The sequence below is a fragment of the Schistocerca nitens genome, chromosome 10 (genome assembly GCF_023898315.1).
Source record: "Schistocerca nitens isolate TAMUIC-IGC-003100 chromosome 10, iqSchNite1.1, whole genome shotgun sequence".
In the NCBI taxonomy this organism is placed as follows: domain Eukaryota; kingdom Metazoa; phylum Arthropoda; class Insecta; order Orthoptera; family Acrididae; genus Schistocerca; species Schistocerca nitens.
In genome coordinates, this window is record NC_064623.1 from 216,858,607 (window position 1) to 216,883,666 (window position 25,060).

The window sequence follows — 25,060 nt, forward strand, 5'->3', positions numbered from 1 at the left end:
GAAATGTATGACGAGATAAAAGAAATTATTCAGGTAGTGAAGGGAGATGAAAATTTAATAGTCATGGGTGACTGAAATTCGAAAGTAGGAAAAGGGAGAGAAGGAAACATAGTAGGTGAATATGGATTGGGGCTAAGAAGTGAAAGAGGAAGCCGTCTGTTAGAATTTTGCACAGATCATAACTTAATCATAGCTAATACTTGGTTCAAGAATCATAAAAGAATGTTGTGTACATAGATAAGGCCTGGAGATACTCAAAGGTTTTAGATAGATTATGTAATGGTAAGACAGAAATTTAGGAACCACGTTTTAAATTGTAAGACATTTCCAGGGGCAGATGTGGATTCTGACCACAATCTATTGGTTATGAACTGCAGATTGAAACTGAAGAAACTGCAAAAAGGTGGGAATTTAAGGAGATGGGACCTGGATAAACTGAAAGAACCAGAGGTTGTACAGAGTTTCAGGGAGAGCATAAGGGAACAATTGCCAGGAATGGGGGAAAGAAATACACTAGAAGAAGAATGGGTAGCTCTGAGGGATGAAGTAGTGAAGGCAGCGGAGGATCAAGTAGGTAAAAAGAAGAGGGCTAGTAGAAATCCTTGGGTAACAGAAGAAATATTGAATTTAATTGATGAAAGGAGAAAATATAAAAATGCAGTAAATGAAGCAGGCAAAAAGGAATACAAACGTCTCAAAATTAAGATCTACAGGAAGTGCAAAATGGCTAAGCAGGGATGGCTAGAAGACAAATGTAAGGATGTAGAGGCTTATCTCACTAGGGCTAAGATAGATACTGCCTACAGGAAAATTAAAGAGACCTTTGCAGAAAAGAGAGCCACTTGTATGAATATCAAGAGCTCAGATGGAAACCCAGCTCTAAGCAAAGAAGGGAAAGCAGAAAGGCGGAAGGAGAATATAGAGCATCTGTACAACGGTGATGTACTTGAGCACAATACTATGGAAATGGAGGAGGATGTAGATGAAGATGAAATGGGAGACATGATACTCGGTGAAGATTTTGACTGGGCACTGAAAGACGTGAGTCGAAACAAGGCCCCGGGAGTAGACAACATTCCATTAGAACTACTGATAGCCTTGGGAGAGCCAGCCCTGACAAAACTCTACCATGTGGTGAGCAAGGTGTTTCAGACAGGCGAAATACCCCCAGACTTCAAGAAGAATATAATAATTCCAATCCCAAAGAAAGCAGGTGTTGACAGATGTGAAAATTACCGAACTATAACTTTAATAAGCCACGGCTGCAAAATACTGACGGGAATTCTTCACGAATGGAAAAATTGGTAGAAACAGACCTAGGGGGAGATCAGTCTGGATTCCGTAGAAATGTTGTAACACGTGAGGTCGTACTGACCCTACGACATGTCTTAGAAAATAGATGAAGGAAAGGCAAACCTACGTTTCTAGGATTTGTAGACTTAGAGAAAGCTTTTGACAATGTTGACTGGAATGCTCTCTTTCAAATTCTGAAGGTGGCAGGGGTGAAATACAGGGAGCGAAAGGCTATTTGCAATGTGTACAGAAACCAGACGGCAGTTATAAGAGTCGAGGGGCATGAGAGGGAGGCAGTGGTTGGGAAGAGAGTCAGACAGGGTAGTAGTCTATCCCCGATGTTATTCAATCTGTATATTGAGCAAGCAGTAAAGGAAACAAAAGGAAATTTCGGAGTGGGTATTAAAATCCATGGAGAAGAAATAAAAACTTTGAGGTTCGCCGATGACAGCAAATGACTTGGAAGAGCAATTGAATGGAATGGACAATGTCTTGAAAGGTGGATATAAGATGAACATCAACAAAAGCAAAACGAGGATAATGGAATGTAAACGAATTCAATTGGGTGATGCTGAGGGAATTAGATTAGGAAATGAGACACTTAAAGTAATAAAGGAGTTTTGCTATTTGGGGAGCAAAGTAACTGATGATGGTCGAAGTAGAGAGGATATAAAATGTAGACTGGCAATGGCAAGGAAAGCGTTTCTGAAGAAGAGAAATTTGTTAACATCGAGTATAGATTTAAGTGTCAGGAAGTCGTATCTGAAAGTATTTGAATGGAGTGTAGCCATGTATGGAAGTGAAACATGGACGATAAATAATTTAGACAAGAAGAGAATAGAAACTTTCGAAATGTGGTGCTACAGAAGAATACGGAAGATTAGATGGGTAGATCACATAACTAATGAGGAGGTATTGAATAGAATTAGGGGGAAGAGAAATTTGTGGTATATCTTGACTAGAAGAAGGGATCGGTTGGTAGGGCATGTTCTGAGGCATCAAGGGATCACTAATTTAATACTGGAGAGCAGCGTTTAGGGTAAAAATCGTAGAGGGAGACCAAGAGATGAATACACTAAGTTGATTGAGAAGGATGTAGTTTACAGTAGGTACTGGGAGATTAAGAAGCTTGCGCAGGATAGAGTAGCATGGAGAGCTGCATGAAACCTGTCTCTGGACCGAAGACCACAACAACAACAACATCAGTATTGTATGACAGAAAAAATTAATAATTGGATGTATCTTTATCATTTCGCAAGCCTTACAGTGTTTGTCGATATTCTTTGCAATAAAACTGAAAAATTCGATTTTGAAAAAACAAAACTAAATTACATAAGGAGGATTCGAACATGGAACCTCCAGCGCAATAGCTGTGAATCTTTACCGCTGCGCTACGTTGACTTGTTGGGAATATATGTAAAGTTACAGGTATATAGAGCGCACATTTAACTTCAAAATAAATTTTTCTCAGAAACCAAGGTCCGTCGCTAAAACGTCGGATAGCCAGCGGGTACTCAGGGTAAGCGCCTCTACAGCATATCTGAAGCACATCAAAATCTATGATTTACAGTATGGAGGATCCCCTTGTTAGTGCCTCCATATTGAAATCGTTGATATTTTCTATGACATCAACACTTATCAAACGATATGATCGTCATAAGGATTCATTGGCAGACTGAAATAATAGCAATGATATGTGAAACATGTCAGTCCAATTCTGACTGACGTCTTCCTGCTAGAGAGCAGCACTCATAATGACCGTACAATGGTGGCGCTGCGGCCTGTCTCCGAACAGTGACCAGATGGGGTATCTGGAGAACCCACTGGTCTGACCAACCATCGAGCACCCTCTGTACAGAGGTAGGTGAGGACAGCACGGGCAATATGTGATCTCGCATTGTCTTATCGGAAGATAGCGTAACAAAGGCTGAACGGTCCATACAAGAGCTCCTTCATGGTTTTGCTTAAGGGGCTCCGGAACGCCCTATACTTGCAATGTTAAAATAACGCTTATAAATTTCATCTTTCCTCACAAAGTATTTGAGGTAGGAAGTTGAACTTTTTACAGATTATTTATTGGAATATGGGCTACAACTTAACACAGGGATTTTACAAAATTTTAGTTCAGTTATTATAGATGATTTTTTTTCAATTGTAATGAAAATTCACAACATTTTTCTTGCAATTTTTTATTTATATATTCAAAAATATACAGTTTTTTGGAAAAAGGCTGTTTTAAATTATGCAGAAGGCACTGTGTAACATTTACTGACAGTTTGAAACAAATATGTTTGGAAGATCCTTAGAAAACATGTAATTAGTATGAGAAAATAAAAGTTTTGGGAATCGAGCGACAAAGATTGGATTAACTTTTTAGTGCATTCCAGGTCCATAGGATGGATTATCTTCATCCTCTGCAAACTCCTCCTCCAGCTTCCTCTTGTTCCTCCTCCTGTTTACTCTTGCTTGTATTTCTAGACTCTTTACAGCCCTGTCTGCAGCCCGACGGCGTTCCTTGTCGAAAGCAAGCATCGCTCGTACCGTGTTAGAACCTATCTTCATTCCCATATTTCTAAATACCTTGCACCTTACAATGTTGCCATCATTGAAAGTCGCAACAGCATCATACACACCAAAGTGAAGTGTTTCTATTCCAACAAATACAGTCTTGGGGATTCTCGACCATATAACACTATTTACACTTTCATTGGGGTTTTGAGTTTTTCCGTGAATACACTTTTTCAACAGTTCAGGTGCTGCTAAGTCTCTGAAAATAGGTTTTATACTTTATCTCACATCACTAAAATGTACCTGATCAACACGGACGTTAATAATAACACCATTTGACAGCAGTTCAACAGCGCCACAGTGGGTCACGCCCATGTAGAACACATTTCAAAAAAAATTTAAAAATTGTTGTAGTCTTCGGAATTGAATAAATTATATATCTATTAAAAGGTAATAGTCTGCAGATTCAGAAAACGCAAAAAAGTAAAAATTGAACTTTTCATGATTTTGAGCCTTTCCGGAGCCCCTTAACATTCTGGCACCTCAATTCTGGGCGCAAACTGTCAACTACATAAAAGAAAAACTGAGCATCTGAGTGTGCCTCTAGTGGCCACAGTGTACACTACTGGCCATTAAAATTGCTGCACCACGAAGATGACGAGCTACAGACGCGAAATTTAACCGCCAGGAAGAAGATGCTGTGATATGCAAATTATTAGCTTTTCAGAGCATTCACACAAGGTTGGCGCCGGTGGCGACACCTTCAACGTGCTGACATGAGGAAAGCTTCCAACCGATTTCTCATACACAAACAGCAGTTGACCGCCGTGGCTGGTGAAACCTTGTTGGAGAAATGCGTGCCATCACGTTTCCGACTTTGATAAAGGTCGGATTGTAGCCTATCGCGATTGCGGTTTACCGTATCGCGACATTGCTGCTCGCGTTGGTCGACATCCAATGACTGTTAGCAGAATATGGAATCGGTGGGTTCAGGAGGGTAATACGGAACGTCGTGCTGGATCCCAACGGCCTCGTATCACTAGCAGTCGAGATGACAGGCATCTTATCCGCATGGCTGTAACGGATCGTGCAGCCACGTCTCGATCCCTGAGTCAACAGATGGGGACGTTTCAAGACAACAACCACCTGCACGAACAGTTCGACGACGTTCGCAGCAGCATGGACTATCAGCTCGGGGACCGTGGCTGCGGTTACCCTTGACGCTGCATCACAGACAGGAGCGCCTGCGATGGCAAAACGTAATTTTTTCGGATGAATCCAGGTTCTGTTTACAGCATCATGATGGTCGCATCCGTGTTTGGGGACATCGCGGTGAACGCACATTGGAAGCGTGTATTCGTCATCGCCATACTGGTGTATCACCTGGCGTGATGGTATGGGGTGCCATTGGCTACACGTCTCGGTCACCTCTTGTTCGTACTGACGGCAGTTTGAACAGTGGACGTTACATTTCAGATGTGTTACGACCCGTGGCTCTACCCTTCATTCGATCCCTGCGAAACCGTACATTTTAGGAGGATAATGCACGACCGCATGTTGCAGGTCCTGTACGGGCCTTTCTGGATACATAAAATGTTCGACTGCTGCCCTGACCAGCACATTCTCCAGATCTCTTACCAATTGAAAACGTCTGGTCAATGATGGCCGAGCAACTGGCTCGCCACAATACGCCAGTCACTACTCTTGATGAACTGTGGTATCGTGTTGAAGCTGCATGGGCAGCTGCACCTGTACACGCCATCCACGCTCTGTTTGACTCAATGCCCAGGCATATCAAGGCCGTTATTACGTCCAGAGGTGGTTGTTCTGGGTACTGATTTCTCAGGATCTATGCACTCAAATAGCGTGAAAATATAATCACATGTCAGTTCTAGTATAATATATTTGTCCAATGTGTTGTGTCTAGACCATACAGCCTAGACACAATGCTGTAGCCGATAGGGCACGCAATGCTAACGCAGACGGGCGTGAAGTCTGGAACATGAGACTTATAAATGAATAAGAAGAAAAGTACGTAGATGCTTGTTACTTAACTTTTAATTAGTCCTTGGAATACATCTCTCTTGAATATTAGTAAGCTATAGGCACTGATACAAATGGCGCCTTGCTAGGTGGTCGCCAGTTAACTTAGCAGAGGGCTATTCTACTGTCTATCTCTCGGCAAAATGAGAGCAAGGCTTAGCACGTCCAATCGCTAGCTATGTTGTCCATACAACTGGGGACGAGGTCTCCTCAGTCTCTCGAGACCTGCCTTGTGGTGGCGCTAGGTTTGCGATCCCACAGTGGCGACACGCGGGTCCGACATGTACTACAGGACCGCGGCCGATTTAAGTTACCACCTAGTAAGTGTGGTGTCTAGCGGTGACACCACATTCCTCCCCCGCAAATCGGCGAACGGTCGTGAGATAAGGCTTCCCCCCGCCGTGGGGAGGACCGCATGTTGACGTATGCGATGAGGTGGGGAGCGTAACAACAGGCGAGGCTGTGCCACCCGCAACCGGCCATTCGGTCCGAGGGGAGCTAGGAAACGCCTGAAAACCTAGTCCAGGGTGCACGTCAACATGCGGTGTATGCGCACGTAATGAGACAGGAGGGGCGAAGGGTCGACCTCCATTGCGTCGGGGAATCCGACGCGCGATGACGACATGTGGTCCGGAGCGGGCAAGAGGTCCATGGCGGAGGACGGCTGGTCACGGGAAGCGAGCGGCGGCGCGTGACCCTGGGAGGCGCCGGGCGGTTGCAACGAAGCGTCCACTGCGGGCGGCACCGGCGGCGGCGCGACGCCATGAGGCAAAAGGGAAGGCAGCGTCGGTAACACCTGGGGATGAGACGAGCCAGTAGATGGGTCCCCAAGGCGCTGACCGGACGGCTCCGTCGCTGAAAGCAGACGGGGAGCGGCAGAACCCAGGCGACGACAGAGGCGCAGCTGATTGAGATGCCGACGCACCTCACCAGAGGCCCCCAAAACCAAATACATCGCGCGGCCGAGGCAGCGAAGAATGCGCCCTGCGAGCCAACGCCGTGAACCGCGATAGGTGCGATAATAGACAACGTCGCCAGGAGCAAAAGCAGGAGTCTGCCGCTGCACAGGAACCTGATGTGGCGGATGCAGCAAAGACATCAAGGTGCGATGCGAACGACCATGGAGCAATTCAGCCGGCGAGCGACCATCGCGGGGCTGAGAGCGATACGAAGACAAAAAGAGCAACAAAGCGTCCTCCCGAGAATGCGACTCTTTCAATTTCAACATCTGTGACTTGAAAGTCCGGACCAATCGTTCAGCGGCACCGTTTGACTGAGGCGAAAACGGCGCGGATGTCAGATGTTGAATACCATTGGCCTCGCAGAAGGACCGAAATTCTGCGGACATGAATTGTGGGCCATTGTCGGAAACAATAGTCTGCGGAAGACCTTCAATGCAAAAGATAGCAGACAAGGCTTGGATTGTGGCAGAAGACGTCGTGGAAGACATCCGGACAACAAAAGGAAAATTACTGAAAGCATCGACCACAACCAACCATCGAGCATTCCAGAATGGACCAGCAAATCGATGTGCAAACGTTGCCAAGGGGAAGTGGCTTTCGGCCATGCAAAGAACTTCCGCGGCGGTGCGGATTGTTGTTCGGCACACGCCACGCAAGAAGAGCACATATTCGTAATCGCCGCATCGATTCCGAACCAAGTACAGTGCTGACGAGCAAGTTGTTTCGTACGCACTATACCCCAATGTCCTTGGTGAAGAAGCTTTAAGACAGAGGACTGTAACGAACGTAGGACCACGACTCTGGACTGATCATTATCGGAACGCAACAACAAAACACCACGTCGGACAAAAAGTCTCTCCTTGTGAGCAAAAAAACGACGAACCAAAGGATCCTCGATCCGTGACTTGACAAGGGCCATTGCGTAGCAACAAAACGCAAAACAGTAGCAAGGACAGGGTCAGCAGCTGTGGCTGTAGCTACACGACGAAAATCAATCGGAAACGATTCGACCACGTCATCGGTTTCCGAATCAATGAACATGCAAGCAAGTTCGGAAGAATCGAATGCTTTATCCTCAGCAACAGGCAAACGGGACAACGCATCAGCGTTTCCATGCTTAGCAGTGGACCGATACAAGATATCGTAGCGGTACTGCGAGAGAAAAAGAGACCAGCGAATGAATTTCTGCGCTGTACGTGGAGGTACAGGCTTGTTCGGATGAAAAAGCGATGTCAAAGGTTTGTGGTCCGTGATGATTGTAAAGTGACGACCATACAAGAAATCATGAAACTTTGTAACACCAAACACGAGAGCGAAAGCTTCTTTCTCTATCTGGGAATAATTTCTTTGCGCAGACGAGAGCAATTTGGATGCAAAGGCAATAGGGCGATCATGCGAACCATCTTTGTGCGCAAGCACAGCACCGATCCCGAAATCCGAGGCATCTACCATCAACAAAAGAGGTTTTCGGGGATCGAATGGCGTAAGGCACCTATTTGAAAGTAACGCCGATTTCAACTGGCGAAAGGCGCGGTCGCATTCCGTCGTCCAGACGAACGGAACACCTTTACGGCGTAAGCGATGAAGCGGAGCTGAAATGGAAGAAGCGCGCGGCACAAACTTTGCATAATAATTAATTTTACCCAACACACTCTGTAGCTGTTTCAAGTTCCGCGGTGCAGGTAAATCCTGTATGGCACGGAGGTGCTCCGGACTCGGATGTATACCTTGGGCATTTATGACATGCCCCAGGTAGGGTAAGTCACGAGCAAAAAACACACATTTGTCCTTCCTCAAGCGAAGACCAATCTGACGCAAGACCTGAAATAATGTTCGGAGATTTTGCAAATGTTCGGCTTCTGTCTTTCCTGAGATCACAATATCGTCCAGATAGTTCGCAGCAGTAGGGACCGACGCACACACAGTTTGTAAATATCGCTGAAACAAAGCAGGGGCGGATGCACACCCGAACGGTAGTCTTTTGAAGCAATACAAGCCAAGATGCGTGTTAACCACTAAGACGCGCTGGGATTCTTCGTCCACAGGTATTTGCAAGTACGCATCTGCTAGGTCCAATTTGGAAAAATATTTTCCCGGGCACAGTTTGTCAAAAAGATCTTCTGGGCGGGGCAAAGGAAAAGTGGCAGTCACAAGTTGTGGATTCACTGTTGCCTTGAAGTCCACACAAAGTCTCAGTTTACCGGAAGGTTTTGGCAAAATTACTAAGGGTGAGGCCCAGAGAGAAGCCTGCACACGTTCAATTACACCTTGAGATTCTAAATCGGCTAATGTTCTGGCGACCTCATCACGCAATGCGTGGGGAACATTGCGCGCTCTGAAAAATTTCGGTTGCGCGTTTTCTTGCAGTTCCAAATGCGCTTCATAGTTCTTAGCGCAACCAAGGCCCGGTACAAAAATGTCTGCAAATTCTTCACAAAGACTAGAAACACTGGCGGAAGGCACAGTCTGAGTCACTGATAGGACCTGATTTACTATAGACATATTAAACAATTGAAATAAATCTAAACCAAACAAGTTCACTGCAGAAGTAGAACGAAGAACGTAAAATGATACAAGTTTTGTCTGTCCCATGTATGTGGCAAGAAGGCTGCACTGTCCTAACACAGGTATATGCTGTCCAGAGTAACTATGTAACTTAACATTTGCGGCACGCAATGGCGGTTTGCCCAGTTGTTTGTACGTGTCGTGATTGAGCAATGAAACTGCAGCTCCGGTATCGAGCTGGAAGGGTATCACTTTGCCCTCAAAGTCTAAGTCCACAAAAAGTTTATTGTCCTGCTGACGACAAGAGCGACTGTCACGTGCAAGTTGAACTGATACAGGTACAGAAGCACTTGCGACTTCACGGGATTTTCGGCGACGTCGACGCACTCTGTTTGTGGGACGAACACAGTCACCGTTAGCTAAAGTGTCACTGGACGGGTGTGAATGAACTACATGAATGTCCATGGGCGAAGGTCCACGAGCCTGATTGTCCTGGGTTCGATTCCGGCGCGAAGCAAAGGGCCTGGAATTATTGTGATTGTCTGATCTAAGCTTTTTCTGGCAAACACTTTGAACATGTCCTTTCTTTTGACAGTAAAAGCAAATAGCTTGGCGTGACGGGCAATTTTCACGCGAATGTCTAGCTGCACACCGCGGGCATGATTTCACTACAGTTGCTTGCTTACGCGGCGCACGTGTTTGCAAGGTAGGCTGCCGCTGCTGTGACGGGCGCGAGGGCCGCGTAGCGTCCCGTGCAGCGGGCCCGGCGGGCCGGTTAATGTGACACACTGCTGGCGAAGTTTCAAATGAGTCCTGAGCAGAGTCAAGTGTGTCTTGCCTATCCAATATGTCTATCACTTGTTGAAGGGAGGGATTTACTAGTTTCAAAATCTGTTCCCATATGCGAACATCAGAAACGTTCTGTGCAATTGCATCACGCACCATAGTGTCTGAATAAGGGAGGCCACATTCACATTCAAAGGCACACTCCCTAGTAAGTCCTTGCAAAGTTGCAACCCACTCCCTATTAGTCTGACCGGCCGTACGTTTTGTACGAAAGAACGTATACCTTTTTGCAACTACATTAACTGTTTCCTTGAAATAGGCATCTAAAGCAAACAAAATTTCTTCGTAGGTCAGAGTCGCTACGTCGCGTCGGGGAAACAATTTCACTATCACACGGTAGGTAGACACACCGACACAAGAAAGCAAAAACGGCTGCCGCTCGTTACCTTGAATTCTGTAGGCTGTTAGATGAAACTGGAACTGGCGGGACCATTCTTGCCATGTTTCTTCGGCCGCCACGTATGGCCTAAAGGGAGGTGCAACAGCGTTGTGTGGCAGCGGTAGCGAAGAAGCGGCGGCTGCCGCATCGGGTTGCAGCGCACGTTGACCCTGGACGAGCTGTCCAAGTGCATCCAATAACGCCTGCGTCTGCTGATTCTGCAAGCGATAAAATTCGGACAGTACATCCGGAGAATGCGGCGAAGCCATGACACAAACGAATTAATACAAACTCTTTGTCTCGTCGCCAATAATGTTGTGTCTAGACCATACAGCCTAGACACAATGCTGTAGCCGATAGGGCACGCAATGCTAACGCAGACGGGCGTGAAGTCTGGAACATGAGACTTATAAATGAATAAGAAGAAAAGTACGTAGATGCTTGTTACTTAACTTTTAATTAGTCCTTGGAATACATCTCTCTTGAATATTAGTAAGCTATAGGCACTGATACAAATGGCGCCTTGCTAGGTGGTCGCCAGTTAACTTAGCAGAGGGCTATTCTACTGTCTATCTCTCGGCAAATGAGAGCAAGGCTTAGCACGTCCAATCGCTAGCTATGTTGTCCGTACAACTGGGGACGAGGTCTCCTCAGTCTCTCGAGACCTGCCTTGTGGTGACGCTAGGTTTGCGATCCCACAGTGGCGACACGCGGGTCCGACATGTACTACAGGACCGCGGCCGATTTAAGTTACCACCTAGTAAGTGTGGTGTCTAGCGGTGACACCACACAATGAATACCCGTTTATCATCTGCATTTGTTCTTGGTGTAGCAATTTTAATGGCCAGTAGTGTACGTTATCTTTATTTCACTTCACATTTCAGTAAGATTTATGGTAGTTATAGGAGCCCTACACGCGTATTCAATACATTTATGTGCTATATGTTAGTATATGCATCCCTTCCTCCTCTCTCCTGATAAATGAAAAGCATGAATCAGAGTGTACAAAATAAATTTCAACTTGTGGAGCAAAAGTAGTCTGCTACTGTGGCAGAATAGCCAATCCTGTGAAGCACGTACCAGGTAGCAGGTACCAGGTTTCCGTCCGCCTCGGACGGAGCTCTTGTACAGATTGGCACCACACAACAGGGGGTCTCTGGGAGGAACGGGACGCGTGGGTTCCAAAAGCAGTTGTCTCGGCAGTGTTCCGGGAGGCGTGGGACGGCTGACACCGACTAAGTGCGAATGTGCCCAGTCAAAGTTAATTCAGTATCTTATTTTTGCAGATTTCATCTCCAGTCAAAATTAATGTCTTGCTCTGACCGTTCATTGCTCGTTGAGCAGTAGACCGAATTACTCTTGCCAACTTCGGTGCATTATAAGAAGTTACACTTAGTCACACATGCAAGCTATTGTTCTGCTCTGTTTTTGTTCAAACATGTGGACGCGTGATGAATCTTCTCATCTCAGTCTGATTCAGTACGTTTTTGATCTTACGAGTGTAGTGTAAATGAACATATTTCCGAAACTTCGCAAATTTTGATTTCAGTTCTTAATCTAGCTTCCAATGTCTTTGTTATCGTAGCACGTGGCAAGTAAGTGTCTGAGAACCTTACGTTCGCAGGTCGTGTCTCATAGTAATGCATCCTGTCTAATTTGCTTAATTTACGCACAATTTTTGTTTGTGACGACTACTTGTTCGCGCATTGTGACAATCGCTACATGTCATAGTTATTCTCGGCGTAAAACTTCCAAATTAGTTTCATAATTTCGTCCACGGTGCAATTATTAACAATTTATTTTTATCGATGAATTCTTGTTCACTTGTTTCGGGTACTGAACCCTAGTGATCGACTGTTTGCTGACCACGTGCAGAACGGTGAGGTTTTTTCTTCTCTCTTATATTTGTCTTGAACCTGTATGACAAGTGCACATGTGCGTGAATGTCGCTATTGAAAGATTCCTCTGACCGTTCCATAATTGAAGATCAAAACCCAGTTGTAAATGTAATTTCATAACTCAGCCGAGAAGGATATTAAGAGTAGCAACCATCATCACCCATTTATTTGTTATTTAGCTTAATAGTTTATTGAGTCTTGAATAAATGTGATATTTTTACCAGAGCACATATATAATATTTAATACGAGGATTGGAACTTTAATAGAGTCAACTATTTATTTACCGCTCGTACAGAATAGATACGTGTTTCAACGTTTTACTGACCTTTGAAGTAGTCACCAGCATTGTGTGTAACCCGTTGCCAGCGATGTGGAAGTCGTAGGATACTCTTAGCAGTGGCAGTTGTGTTGACAGTTCGAGCGGCGCGGTCTATTGCCCGACGAATTTGTAGCAGTTCTGAAGCGAATGCCGTGAAGTGTTTCTTTCGTTGTGTGTGAGGAATGTTTCCTGAAAGTTTGGCCGTACCTTTTTGTAACACCCTGTATAGGCGAAACGGGAAGAACTGTTAAAGAAAGCTTTAACGAACACGAACGGCACACGCGGCTAAAACAAAATGTAAAATCGTCAGTAGCGGAACATCGTGAGAACTGTGGCTTTGATATCGATTTAAATGACGTACGTATGCTGGCGAAGGAAACCAACATTTATAGAAGAAAGGTTCGAGAAGCGGTTGAAATTTCCAAGAACGCATGTAATTTGAATAGGGTTCCGGCATCTTGGCTCCCCGCCATCAAGGAAGGAAATGTGAAGCCGCGGCGTGCGAGCGACATAAACAACGCGCTGCAAGTCACCTCGGCGGACAAAAATAATTTGGGTAAACATTCCCCCTCTCCAGCTCTGTCCGTTTCGCACGACTGCCAAACAATAGCAGTAGGAGGAATTTCAGCCAATATCCATTCTCCAGCGTAAGTGTCGAATAGTGTCTTTCTATGCAATGACGATGGGCCACCAATAGTATCCACAAGAGTTTAGCGAATAACGCCCCGTCTTGTGCATAACTGTAGGAATATTAGCCTACGACGATGGCCCTCCAACGGAAGCCATAAGAATTTTAACCAATACTCCCACTTCTCGAGCACGAAAGCGGGAAAACTCCCCTTTATAAGAGAACGCGATGCTAGTTTCTGACAGCGTTCTAGCAATAGTGGACACCGGAAGGTCCTGAAGAAGGTCCTAGCAGAGGCGTCGAAACGTCGATTATTTTTAGAGGAAATATGACGCGGCCTGCCGACCCAGAAGATTTTAACTTTAGTGACAACGCTCACGAAAGCCTGCAGACTTACATAAGTGACATCTTGTTAGTAAGTGAAGATCTTTCTGAATCATCCTCGTATATCCGAGCATACAGTGTAGGTCTTGTCAATTTGACATTTGTTGTATGCTACGTGCCGCGTGCCGCAGTAAGGCCAGCATAGTGCATATGTGTGGAACTATTACAATATAAAGTTCCCATCGGTTTCTACCTATATAATTAATACATAAAAATTTGATTCCATGTAATATTATCTACTTTTTGTGTGGCGTATACCTGTTTAGAAGTACATTATTTTCATTTGTTCAGTTTGCACCGCTTGTCTGCAACATGTCTTATAAAAACATGTTGTAGTCGTAATATATCGCGTGGCACATTCAAAGTCAGCCGTGCGGTTAAAGGCGCTGCAGTCTGGAACCGCAAGACCGCTACGGTCGCAGGTTCGAATCCTGCCTCGGGCATGGATGTTTGTGATGTCCTTAGGTTAGTTAGGTTTAACTAGTTCTAAGTTCTAGGGGACTAATGACCTCAGCAGTTGAGTCCCATAGTGCTCAGAGCCATTTGAACCATTTTGAACCACATTCAAAGGTAACCTGCCTCCCCACTGAATGCGAATGCAATATTCAGACTTCTGAAATAAACAGCTACAACAATGGGGAGTTTTATGCAATAATCGATTAATAGCATCCCTCTGTCGTCATTTCAGTTTATTTTATCGGTAAAATTAGACGTTTCTCTTTGCGGTCTGCAAAATGACTTTCTCGATAGCAGAAAGAATTCAAATTATGAAAACATATGTGAAAACAGGTTCGATTGAGAAAACTCGAGAAATTTTCGGGGTCAAGTATCCGGACAGAGGGTGTTGTGGGTAGAGCAAACCAAAGACTGCGACTCATTGGCAGAACACTTAGAAGGTGCAACAGATCTACTAAAGAGACTGCTTACACTACACTTGTCCGCCCTATTCTGGAGTACTGCTGTGCGGTGTGGGATCCGTACCAGGTGGGACTGACTGATGATATTGAAATGTTCAAAGAAGGGCGGCTCGTTTTGTATTATCGCGAAATAGGGGAGATAGTGCCACAGACATGATACGTGAATTGGAGCGACAATAATTAAAAGAAAGGCGTTTTTCGTTGCGACGGGATCTTCTCACGAAATTTCAACCACCCGGTTTCTCCTCCGATTTCGAAAACATTCTGTTGGCACCCACCTACATAGGGAGAAATGATCATCACGATGAAATAAGAGAAATCAGGGCTCGCACAGAAAAATTTAAGTGCTCATTTTTCCCGCGCGCCGTTCGATGGTGGAAGGGTAGAGAGACAGCTTGAAGGTGGTTAATTGAACCCTCTGCCAGGCACTTAATTGTGAATAGCAGAGTAATCACGTAGATGAAGGTGTAGATGTACCGATTTCCGTCCCATTCGGATAATTCCTTCATGAGGCGTCGTCTTCCTTTTTTTGTTGTTTTTTTTTCCTGAGAGTGTATTTAACACATATGGGGTGTTCAAAAAGTCTCTCCGCAGTGCTGTATGATTGTTAGCCGCGCGTGCCGCATGATTGTTCGTCTGCCTGGGTTACTTCCCTTCAGGTGGACTCTCCCAACGTTCCACTGTTTCGTTTATCTCAGCCAGCGTCAGTAGTGTCGCTGGTGTGTGTCGTTACGTGTTGACGTGAACGTTTAACTTTAGTTCCTTTGTTCGTCTGTTTCGTTTTTGTCACTGTTAAAATGCTAACCATTGAAGAACGTGTGTTTTTAGTCGAACAAGTGTTCAAAGCTGGCGGTAAATACACAGTTTCAGTTCGTCAAACATTTAATTCAGTTTTTCCGGAGACAAAACTCCCACATCGCGATACGGTGCGAGATTTGATTAACAAATTTCGAAGTACGCGTTCAGTTACAGATGCACCGAGAAGTGGTCATCCTAGCGTTTTGTCTGAGGATAAACTAATCAATATTTCCGATAAAATGTCCACGAGTCCGAACAAGTCAGTAGGAAAACTCGCCCAGGAAATCGATGTTAGTGTCGGAACGGTGCACACAGGTGTAAGGAAAAAATTAGAACTTTTCCCATACAAAGTGACAGTCGTGCAAGAACTCAAAAATACTGATCATGGCAAGAGACTGCATTATTGTCAATGGTGCAAAAATTTCGTTCAACAAAATGGAAGGGATATTCTTAATGAAACGTTTTTCACTGATGAGGCGTGGTTTCATTTATCCGGGTACATGAACTCGCAAAATTCTCGTATGTGGAGTACTGCAAATCCATTGTCTATTCATGAGGAACCACTTCATTCTGTGAAAATAGGAGTTTGGATTGCAATTTCTATTATGGTAAGGACGCTGTCAGTGAAAGAACGTGTCGTGAGTGGTTTCAACGCTTCGAGAAAGGTGATTTGAACGTCGTAGACCGGCATAGCGATGGAACAGAGAATGTTTTCGAAGATGCAGAACTGGAGACATTGCTGAGTGAAGACTCGCGTCAAACTCAAGAAGAATTGGCACCATTACTGGGAGTGACACAGTAAGCCATTTCAAAACGTCTCAAGGTTATGGGCATGTTTCAGAAAGAAGGAACTTGAGTCCAGTGTGAGCTGAAACCAAGAGACGTTGAACGGCGTTTGTGTGTTTGTCAACAGTTGCTTCAGAGGCAAAAATGGAAGAGATTTCTGCATCGCATAGTGACCAGGGACGAAAAATGGGTTCATTAGATAACCCTAAACGCAAAAAAGCACGGGGATATCCTGGCCATACTTCCATGTCGGCGGCCAAACCGAATACACTCCTGGAAATTGAAATAAGAACACCGTGAATCCATTGTCCCAGGAAGGGGAAACTTTATTGACACATTCCTGGGGTCAGATACATCACATGACCACACTGACAGAACCACAGGCACATAGACACAGGCAACAGAGCATGCACAATGTCGGCACTAGTACAGTGTATATCCACCTTTCGCAGCAATGCAGGCTGCTATTCTCCCATGGAGACGATCGTAGAGATGCTGGATGTAGTCCTGTGGAACGGCTTGCCATGCCATTTCCACCTGGCGCCTCAGTTGGACCAGCGTTCGTGCTGGACGTGCAGACCGCGTGAGACGACGCTTCATCCAGTCCCAAATATGCTCAATGGGGGACAGATCCGGAGATCTTGCTGGCCAGGGTAGTTGACTTACACCTTCTAGAGCACGTTGGGTGGCACGGGATACATGCGGACGTGCATTGTCCTGTTGGAACAGCAAGTTCCCTTGCCGGTCTAGGAATGGTAGAACGATGGGTTCGATGACGGTTTGGATGTACCGTGCACTATTCAGTGTCCCCTCGACGATCACCAGTGGTGTACGGCCAGTGTAGGAGATCGCTCCCCACACCATGATGCCGGGTGTTGGCCCTGTGTGCCTCGGTCGTATGCAGTCCTGATTGTGGCGCTCACCTGCACGGCGCCAAACACGCATACGACCATCATTGGCACCAAGGCAGAAGCGACTCTCATCGCTGAAGACGACACGTCTCCATTCGTCCCTCCATTCACGCCTGTCGCGACACCACTGGAGGCGGGCTGCACGATGTTGGGGCGTGAGCGGAAGACGGCCTAACGGTGTGCGGGACCGTAGCCCAGCTTCATGGAGACGGTTGCGAATGGTCCTCGCCGATACCCCAGGAGCAACAGTGTCCCTAATTTGCTGGGAAGTGGCGGTGCGGTCCCCTACGGCACTGCGTAGGATCCTACGGTCTTGGCGTGCATCCGTGCGTCGCTGCGGTCCGGTCCCAGGTCGACGGGCACGTGCACCTTCCGCCGACCACTGGCGACAACATCGATGTACTGTGGAGACCTCACGCCCCACGTGTTGAGCAATTCGGCGGTACGTCCACCCGGCCTCCCGCATGCCCACTATACGTCCTCGCTCAAAGTCCGTCAACTGCACATACGGTTCACGTCCACGCTGTCGCGGCATGCTACCAGTGTTAAAGACTGCGATGGAGCTCCGTATGCCACGGCAAACTGGCTGACACTGACGGCGGCGGTGCACAAATGCTGCGCAGCTAGCGCCATTCGACGGCCAACACCGCGGTTCCTGGTGTGTCCGCTGTGCCGTGCGTGTGATCATTGCTTGTACAGCCCTGTCGCAGTGTCCGGAGCAAGTATGGTGGGTCTGACACACCGGTGTCAATGTGTTCTTTTTTCCATTTCCAGGAGTGTATTAACGGCTCCAAGATCATGCTCTACATTTGGTGGGACCAGCTCGGCGTCGTGTACTGTGAGGTGTTAAAAACCAAGTGAAACAATCACAGGTGCTCGTTATCAAACGCAGTTAATGCGTCTGAGCAGAGCATTAAAAGACAAACGGCCGCAATACAGCGAGAGGCACGATAAAGTGATTTTGCAGCACGACAACGCTCGACCCCACGTTGCAAAACAGGTCAAAGTGTACTAGGAAACGTTAAAATGGGCGGTTCCACCCGCCGTATTCTCCAGACATTGCTCCCTCTGACTATCACCTGTTCAGATCAATGGCGCACGGCCTGGCTGACCAACACTTCCGATCTCATGAAGAAGTCACAAATTGGATCGATTCGTGGATCGCTTCAAAAGATGAACAATGTTTTCGACGCTGGATTCGTACACTGCCCAAAAGATCGGAGAAAGTTGTGGCCAGCGATGGAAAATATTTTGAATGATAAATGTGCAACCAATTTGTTTCATTAAAGCCTCAAATGTTGGGGAAAAAACGGCGGTAGCAAAGTTGTACAGCTTGTGTAATTGTCGGATTTTGTGTTATCTGTTTTCAGTCATTAACCTGCTTCGCATTATTGGTGCTATACTAAGCTCATAATACTGGCGCAGATGAGGGTAGCCCGTGTCAGTATAAAGGATATAGCCTACAGTGAAATTACAGAAACGAAGAACTGAAATGAATTTACCACTTATTTAGAATAAAAAAACACAGTGAAAAGTACATTTACAGAAGACGTTGAGAGTGACTGCTTGTAACATCAATAGGGAGCTGTGCACATCTAATCGTATTCAGATACACTCGGCGTAAAGTTCGGCAATTCACGGCTGATGTTGTCTTTCAGTTAAGTATTAGGTGTGGGTTTATTTCATAGATCGTGTTCTTCATGTGTCCCTGCAGCTGAAAATCACATGTTGCTACGTCCGACGAACGTGGTGGCCATAAATCTTTGCTGACATTTCGATCCTCAGTGAAGACATCGTCGACTCGTTCCAGGGATACGTTAGGCGTGCAGTATGTTACCCATCTTGTTGCAAGAAGCAGTATTCAGTGAGCTGAGCATGAAATGTATCAAAAATTTCTTTATATGCAACTGTGTTCAGGGTAGTGTCAAAAAAATATCGGTCCGATGTTGCTCGTTACAACGCACCAGACACTGATTTTTTCGTCATAGGGTGGTGCGATGCACCAATCACCGATTTTTTCGTCATAGAGTGGTTGCTGCCACATAATGATAGGGTTCTCCGTTGGCCAGTACTTCGTGTTCTATGAATTCGCGTGACTAGAAAGATGAAACTATACTTCATCACTCATTATGTAATGGAAATACTCAGATATCCTGGTGAGTTTTTCACCAGGGTGCCTCTTCGAGAGTCAGTTGAGATTATTGCACAGAAATTTGACGAGAAGACGACCGACTTTTTCAAGCACATTCTGACCACCACGTATTTTCTCTTTAATGGAGAATACTATGAACAAACATAAGGAGTCGCAATGACGAGCCCACTCTAGCCTGTGGTCGTGAATTTCTATATGGGGTACTTCGGGGAGGAAGCTTTGGTGTCATCCAAATGGAAACCTACTTGTTTTCTACATTCTGTGGATGACACGTCCGTGATCTGGCCCCATGGAAGGGACAAGCTCCTAGACTTCCTTAGACACCAGAACGCCATACATCCGAACATCAAATTCACTATGGAGACCGAAGCAGAAGGAAGATTAACATTCCTGGACATCATGGTCATAAGAAGAGCGCATGGCACCCATGGCCACGGGCTATACAGGAAGGAAACGCACACCGACCTGTATTTGCCAGCATACAGCTGCCACCACCCTCCGCAGAGGAATGGAATGCTAGAAACACTGGTGCACAGGGCGCGCACCATCTCGGATGCAGAGAGGCTGCCCCAAGAGCTGGAACGCCTCGACACTGTATTCCGGAAAAACGGGTACTCGGAATGGCAGATGAGACGCGCTCTCCGCCCCACCTCTACAGTACAGCGTGTGGAGACGGAAGGAGCCACGGAGAAAGAGAGAGCCACTCCCTATATACCGTACACTGGCGCAGGACGAATATTGAGGAAACACAGAGTACGAACTGTCTTTTGCCCGTCAAATAAAACGCGAGCATCATTGGGAAGTGTCAAAGACGATGTCGGTTTGCGGAAAGGCCGGCGTATACCAGATTCCGTGTCAATGTGGGAAGACTTGTATTGGACAGACAGTGCGCACCATCGAAGATCGTTGCCGAGAACATCAGAGGCACACTCGACTTGGGCATCCCAACGAGTCGGCGGTCGCAAAGCACTGTTTGTCCGAATATCACGAAATGGGCGACCAACACATCAGGGTCCTGGCACAGACATCTAAATACTGGGATAGCGTCGTTAGAGAGGGTATCAAAATTCGTACCAGGGACGGACTCATCAACCGAGATTGCGGCTTGCCTCAGAAGGGCATGGGAACCATTTTTACCATAAAAAGACGCTCAGCAAAGTAAACTAACGGGCGACTAGGGCGGACGAGTGCCCATTACACTGACGCCACCACAGACGCCGACGCCAGCGCCTCACCGACCACGGGCGCGGACCGTGGAGAGAGCGGCCCGCGGGGGGAGGGGGTTTAAATCGGCCGCCCGCCCTCAGGTGCTCAGTTCGTCAGCGCACCTAACGATGGCGACATGTCTGATCGCCGAAACATTGTGCCCGTTGGAAACTATGAACCGGCAGTGCCCGTGGACTGTTCGAGCAACAAATACGCCGGGAGAAACTGAAGAATCACATCGTTGATGTTATTCAAAAGCCACCTGCAGTAATCTACACGTTTCTGACTGTCATCCTTCCGTAATTGCTGCACAACCGTCATACGATATGGGTTCAAATTAAGACTTTTCAGTATTCGCTGGCAACTCGTCCAACTTCCATGCACCTGCTGGCCAGTTTACGTGTAGACTTCTTTGGGTTCTGAATAATTCTTCAGCGAATGTCTGCATTAACTTCTGGTGTGCGAACTGAAGAAAAACTGTGTTCTTTTACATTTTTGAATGCCCCACATGTGTTAAATACACTCAGGAAAAAAACAAAAGAAGGATGACGACGCCTCATGGAGGAATTATCCGAATGGGACGGAAATCGGTAGATGAGATATACATCTACAGGCAAAAAACTCATCACAATTTTAAAAAAAAGATGATTTAGGCAAGAGAAAGAGCTTCACAAATTAAGGAACTCAGTAGCATGTTGGTTCACCTACAGCTCCTGTACAAGCAGTTATTTGCGTGTTATTGATTGATGCAGTTGTTGGATGTCCTCCCAAGGGATATCGTGCCAAATTTTGTCCAACTGGCGTGTCCGGTCGTCAAGATCCCAGAGCTGATTGGAGGGCGCTGCCCGTATTGCTCCAAACCTTCTCATTTCGAAAGAGATCCGCCGACATCACTGGCCAAGGTAGGGTTTGACAAGTTTGAAGATAAGCAGTAGAAACTCATACTGTGCACGGGCGGGCGTTATCTTGTTCAAATGTAACCCTAGTGTGGTTTGCCATGAAGAGCAATAAAATGGGCCGTAGAATATCGTCGACGTATCACTAAGCTGTATGAAAACCGCGGATGACAACCAAATGGGTTCTGCTATGAAACGAAAAGGCACCTCTGACCATATCTGCTGTTGTCAGGCTGTATGGTACGTGACAGGGTGACACCCCACCATTTCCCGGGTTGCCTCCAGACACGTGTTCGCTGCTCGTTGGGGCTCTATTCGAAGTGGGACTCATCACTAAAGACAATTCTACGGTACTGTGATATTACAGACCTTTCTGGAGACGTGCTGGACAGTGTCTGGATACCAATCTGACGGACGCCAGCCTGACAATGATGGTCTGGAGTGCTGTTTCTTTTCATAGAAGGACCCATTTGCATATCATCTACGCACCCTTATACACTACTGGCCATTAAAACTGCTACACCAAGAACAAATGCAGGTGATAATCGGGTATTCATTGGACAAATATATTATACTAGAACTGACATGTGATTACATTTTCGCGCAATTTGGGTGCATAGATCCTGAGAAATCAGTACGAAGAACAACCACCTCTGCCCGTAATAACGTCCTTGATACGCCTGGGCATTGAGTCAGACAGAGCTTGGATGGCGTCTACAGGTACAGCTGCCAATGCAGCTTCAACACGGTACCACAGTTCATCAAGAGTAGTGACTGGCGTATTGTGACGAGCCAGTTGCTCGGCCACCATTGACCATACGTATTCATTTGGTGAGAGATCTGGAGAATGTGCTGGTCAGGACAGCAGTTGAACATTTTATGTATCCAGAAAGGCCCGTACAGGACCTGCAACATGCGGTCGTGCATTATCCTGCTGAAATGTAGGTTTTCGCAGGGATCGAATGAAGGGAAGAGCCACGGGTCGTAACACATCTGAAATGTAACGTCCAGTGATAAAAGTATCGTCAATGCGAACAAGAGGTGACCGAGACGTGTAACCAATGGCACCCCATACCTTCACGCCAGGTGATACACCAGTATGGCGATGACGAATACACACTTCCAATGTGCGTTCACCGCGATGTCGCCAAACACGAATGCGACCCTCGTGATGCTGTAAACAGAACCTGGATTCATCCGAAAAAATTACGTTTTGCCATTCGTGTATCCAGGTTCGTCGTTGAGTACACCATCGCAGGCGCTCCTGTCTGTGATGCAGCGTCAAGGGTAACCGCAGCCATGGTCTCCGAGCTGGTAGTCCATGCTGCTGCAAACGTCGTCGAATTGTTCGTGCAGATGGTTGTTGTCTTGCAAACGTCCCCATCTGTTGACTCGGCGATCGAGACGTGGCTGCACGATACGTTACAGCCATGCGGATAAGATGCCTGTCATCTCGACTGCTAGTGATACGAGGCCGTTGGGATCCAGCACGGCGTTCCGTATTGCCCTCCTGAACCCACCGATTCCATATTCTGCTAACAGTCATTGGATGTCGACCAACGCGAGCAGCAATGTCGCGATACGATAAACCGCAATCAAGATAGGCTACGATCCGACGTTTATCAAAGTCGGAAACGTGATGCTACGCATTTCTCCTCCTTACACGAGGCATCACAACAACGTTTCACCAGGCAATGCTGGTCAACTGCTGTTTGTGTATGAGAAATCGGTTGGAAACTTTCCTCATGTGAGCACGTTGTAGGAGTCGCCACCGGTGCCAACGTCATGTGAATGCTCTGAAAAGCTAATCATTTGGATATTACAGCATCTTCTGCCTGTCGGTTAAATTTCGCGTCTGTAGCACGTCACCTTGGTGGTGTAGCAATTTTAATGGCCAGTAGTGTAGCACAGCGGAACGTCGAAGATTTTCAAAAAATAAGCCACGTTTTGTTGCCTTTCATGGTAAGCCATAGTAATCCATCCAGGGCTTACGTTTCAGGAAGATATTGCACGTCTGTATTCGGTGAGAGTTTCGACCGCTTCTCTTCTTGCTGCCCAAAATGAGAACATTTGGAGCATTAGGGGCCGGACCCTCCAACATACCGTGGGATTTTGGCCATCTGACGCACCAGCTGAACAGAATGTGGCATCGTATCCCTCAGAAGGACATCGAACAACTCTGTTACTTGATACCAAGCCGAATAAATGCTTGTGTAAGGACCAGAGGTGAACCAAAGCGTCATTGAGTTGCTCAATTTGTGAATCTCCTTCCTTTGAATAAATCGTCCAATTCTTCTGAAATTGGAATCATTTGTCTGTATGTAGATGTACATCACATCTACCGAGTTCCATCGCATTCGAATAATTCCTTCGTGCTGCGTAGTTTTTTTGTACCTTAGTGTGTGTATTAGGTAGTAACAGTGTTCTTACTATGCGACTGTGGTAACCTTCAGTGTGCTGACGCTTCACTGTTTATATTCCTTTGTGTTCTGAACCTTAGAAGTTCTCCGTGATTTATTTGGTTAAGGGTGCTACTTATAGCTGCCAAAGAATTAGGGTTGCTTATTTCAAACTGAAGTGCCTCGTGTACAGCGATGTTGTCCCTGATATCACTGTTCAGAGATATTATCAGACAATATTATCCGCCGTATTAATCGCTCCACAATCGCATCTGTCTGATTGACTTTTGCCAATTTTATGCAGATATCCATATGCTGGTGCGGAATGGATCATGCCTCTACTTGGATTCGTGTTCTTCAGTACATAATGTACTTCGGTTTCTTGCTTACACAATGATCGGGGAACAATTGATAAGCATGACAGACGGTGTCCTTATTGCTTCAGCCCGTCTGCCATGTACCCATTTTCCGGCACTTCAGTTGCATTTCAATAGTGACCAGTTGCGCACTCTGCTGGCTTCAGACGGGCAGCACTAAGTGCCCGCAGCTGGACGACGTTAACAACTTGTACACCCAAACCTCGCTCGTGAATCAGTCTACACACTGATGAAAACCACATCAAAAGCCCTACAGTAGTTCCTGAGATTAGCCTGAATACACGGGCACAAATTGAGCAAGGGAACTTTAATTTATACCATATGTAGATATAGAAGTGTTCCCCAGTGATTTGTCTTACTTCTAGAGGTACATGTGATGAAAGAATGAGTGATTATTGTTTTATTGTTATTCTACATACCGAGCACCCCTAGCCGGTAGTTGAACGTGACCATGACGATGCCATGCTGAATGAGCAGATCTGGCCCGAACCACTCTTCATTGCCCGAGAAGGCAGACAGTCCACCTCCGTGTATCAAGAACATGACGGGTAGGCCACGGGCGCCTTCTGAAGGCAGCTGGTGGAGAAAAACAACAGCTCGTATCATCTTCATGGAAGAACCTCGCATAAGTGTCGAAATGTTATTGGGTAGACAGCAAGGGAATGGATGCACCACAAAAGGGCAGACTGTCGAAACGAGGGCTCATTTTACACCACTGAAAGGCTGCAGAATTTAATATAGTTATGTGTATTTTAAACATAGCTGCGCAACAGCAACGGTTCCACGTATTAAGATTAAAAAACAGCCGACCAGTTGCAAAGGATAAAGTAATCTTTACCTAGGTTTAGATAG

General features: G+C 46.2%; 1 protein-coding gene across 1 annotated transcript in view; it reads right to left on the reverse strand.

Moving 5' to 3' along the window:
* LOC126210650 (esterase FE4-like) overlaps nucleotides 1-25,060 on the reverse strand; it is a 180,464-nt gene that overhangs the window by 135,651 nt on the left and 19,753 nt on the right. Inside the window, exon 3 of the mRNA XM_049939980.1 lies at nucleotides 24,628-24,784. Coding sequence (XP_049795937.1) covers nucleotides 24,628-24,784 — 157 coding nt within the window. The remainder of the gene's footprint in view (nucleotides 1-24,627; nucleotides 24,785-25,060) is intronic.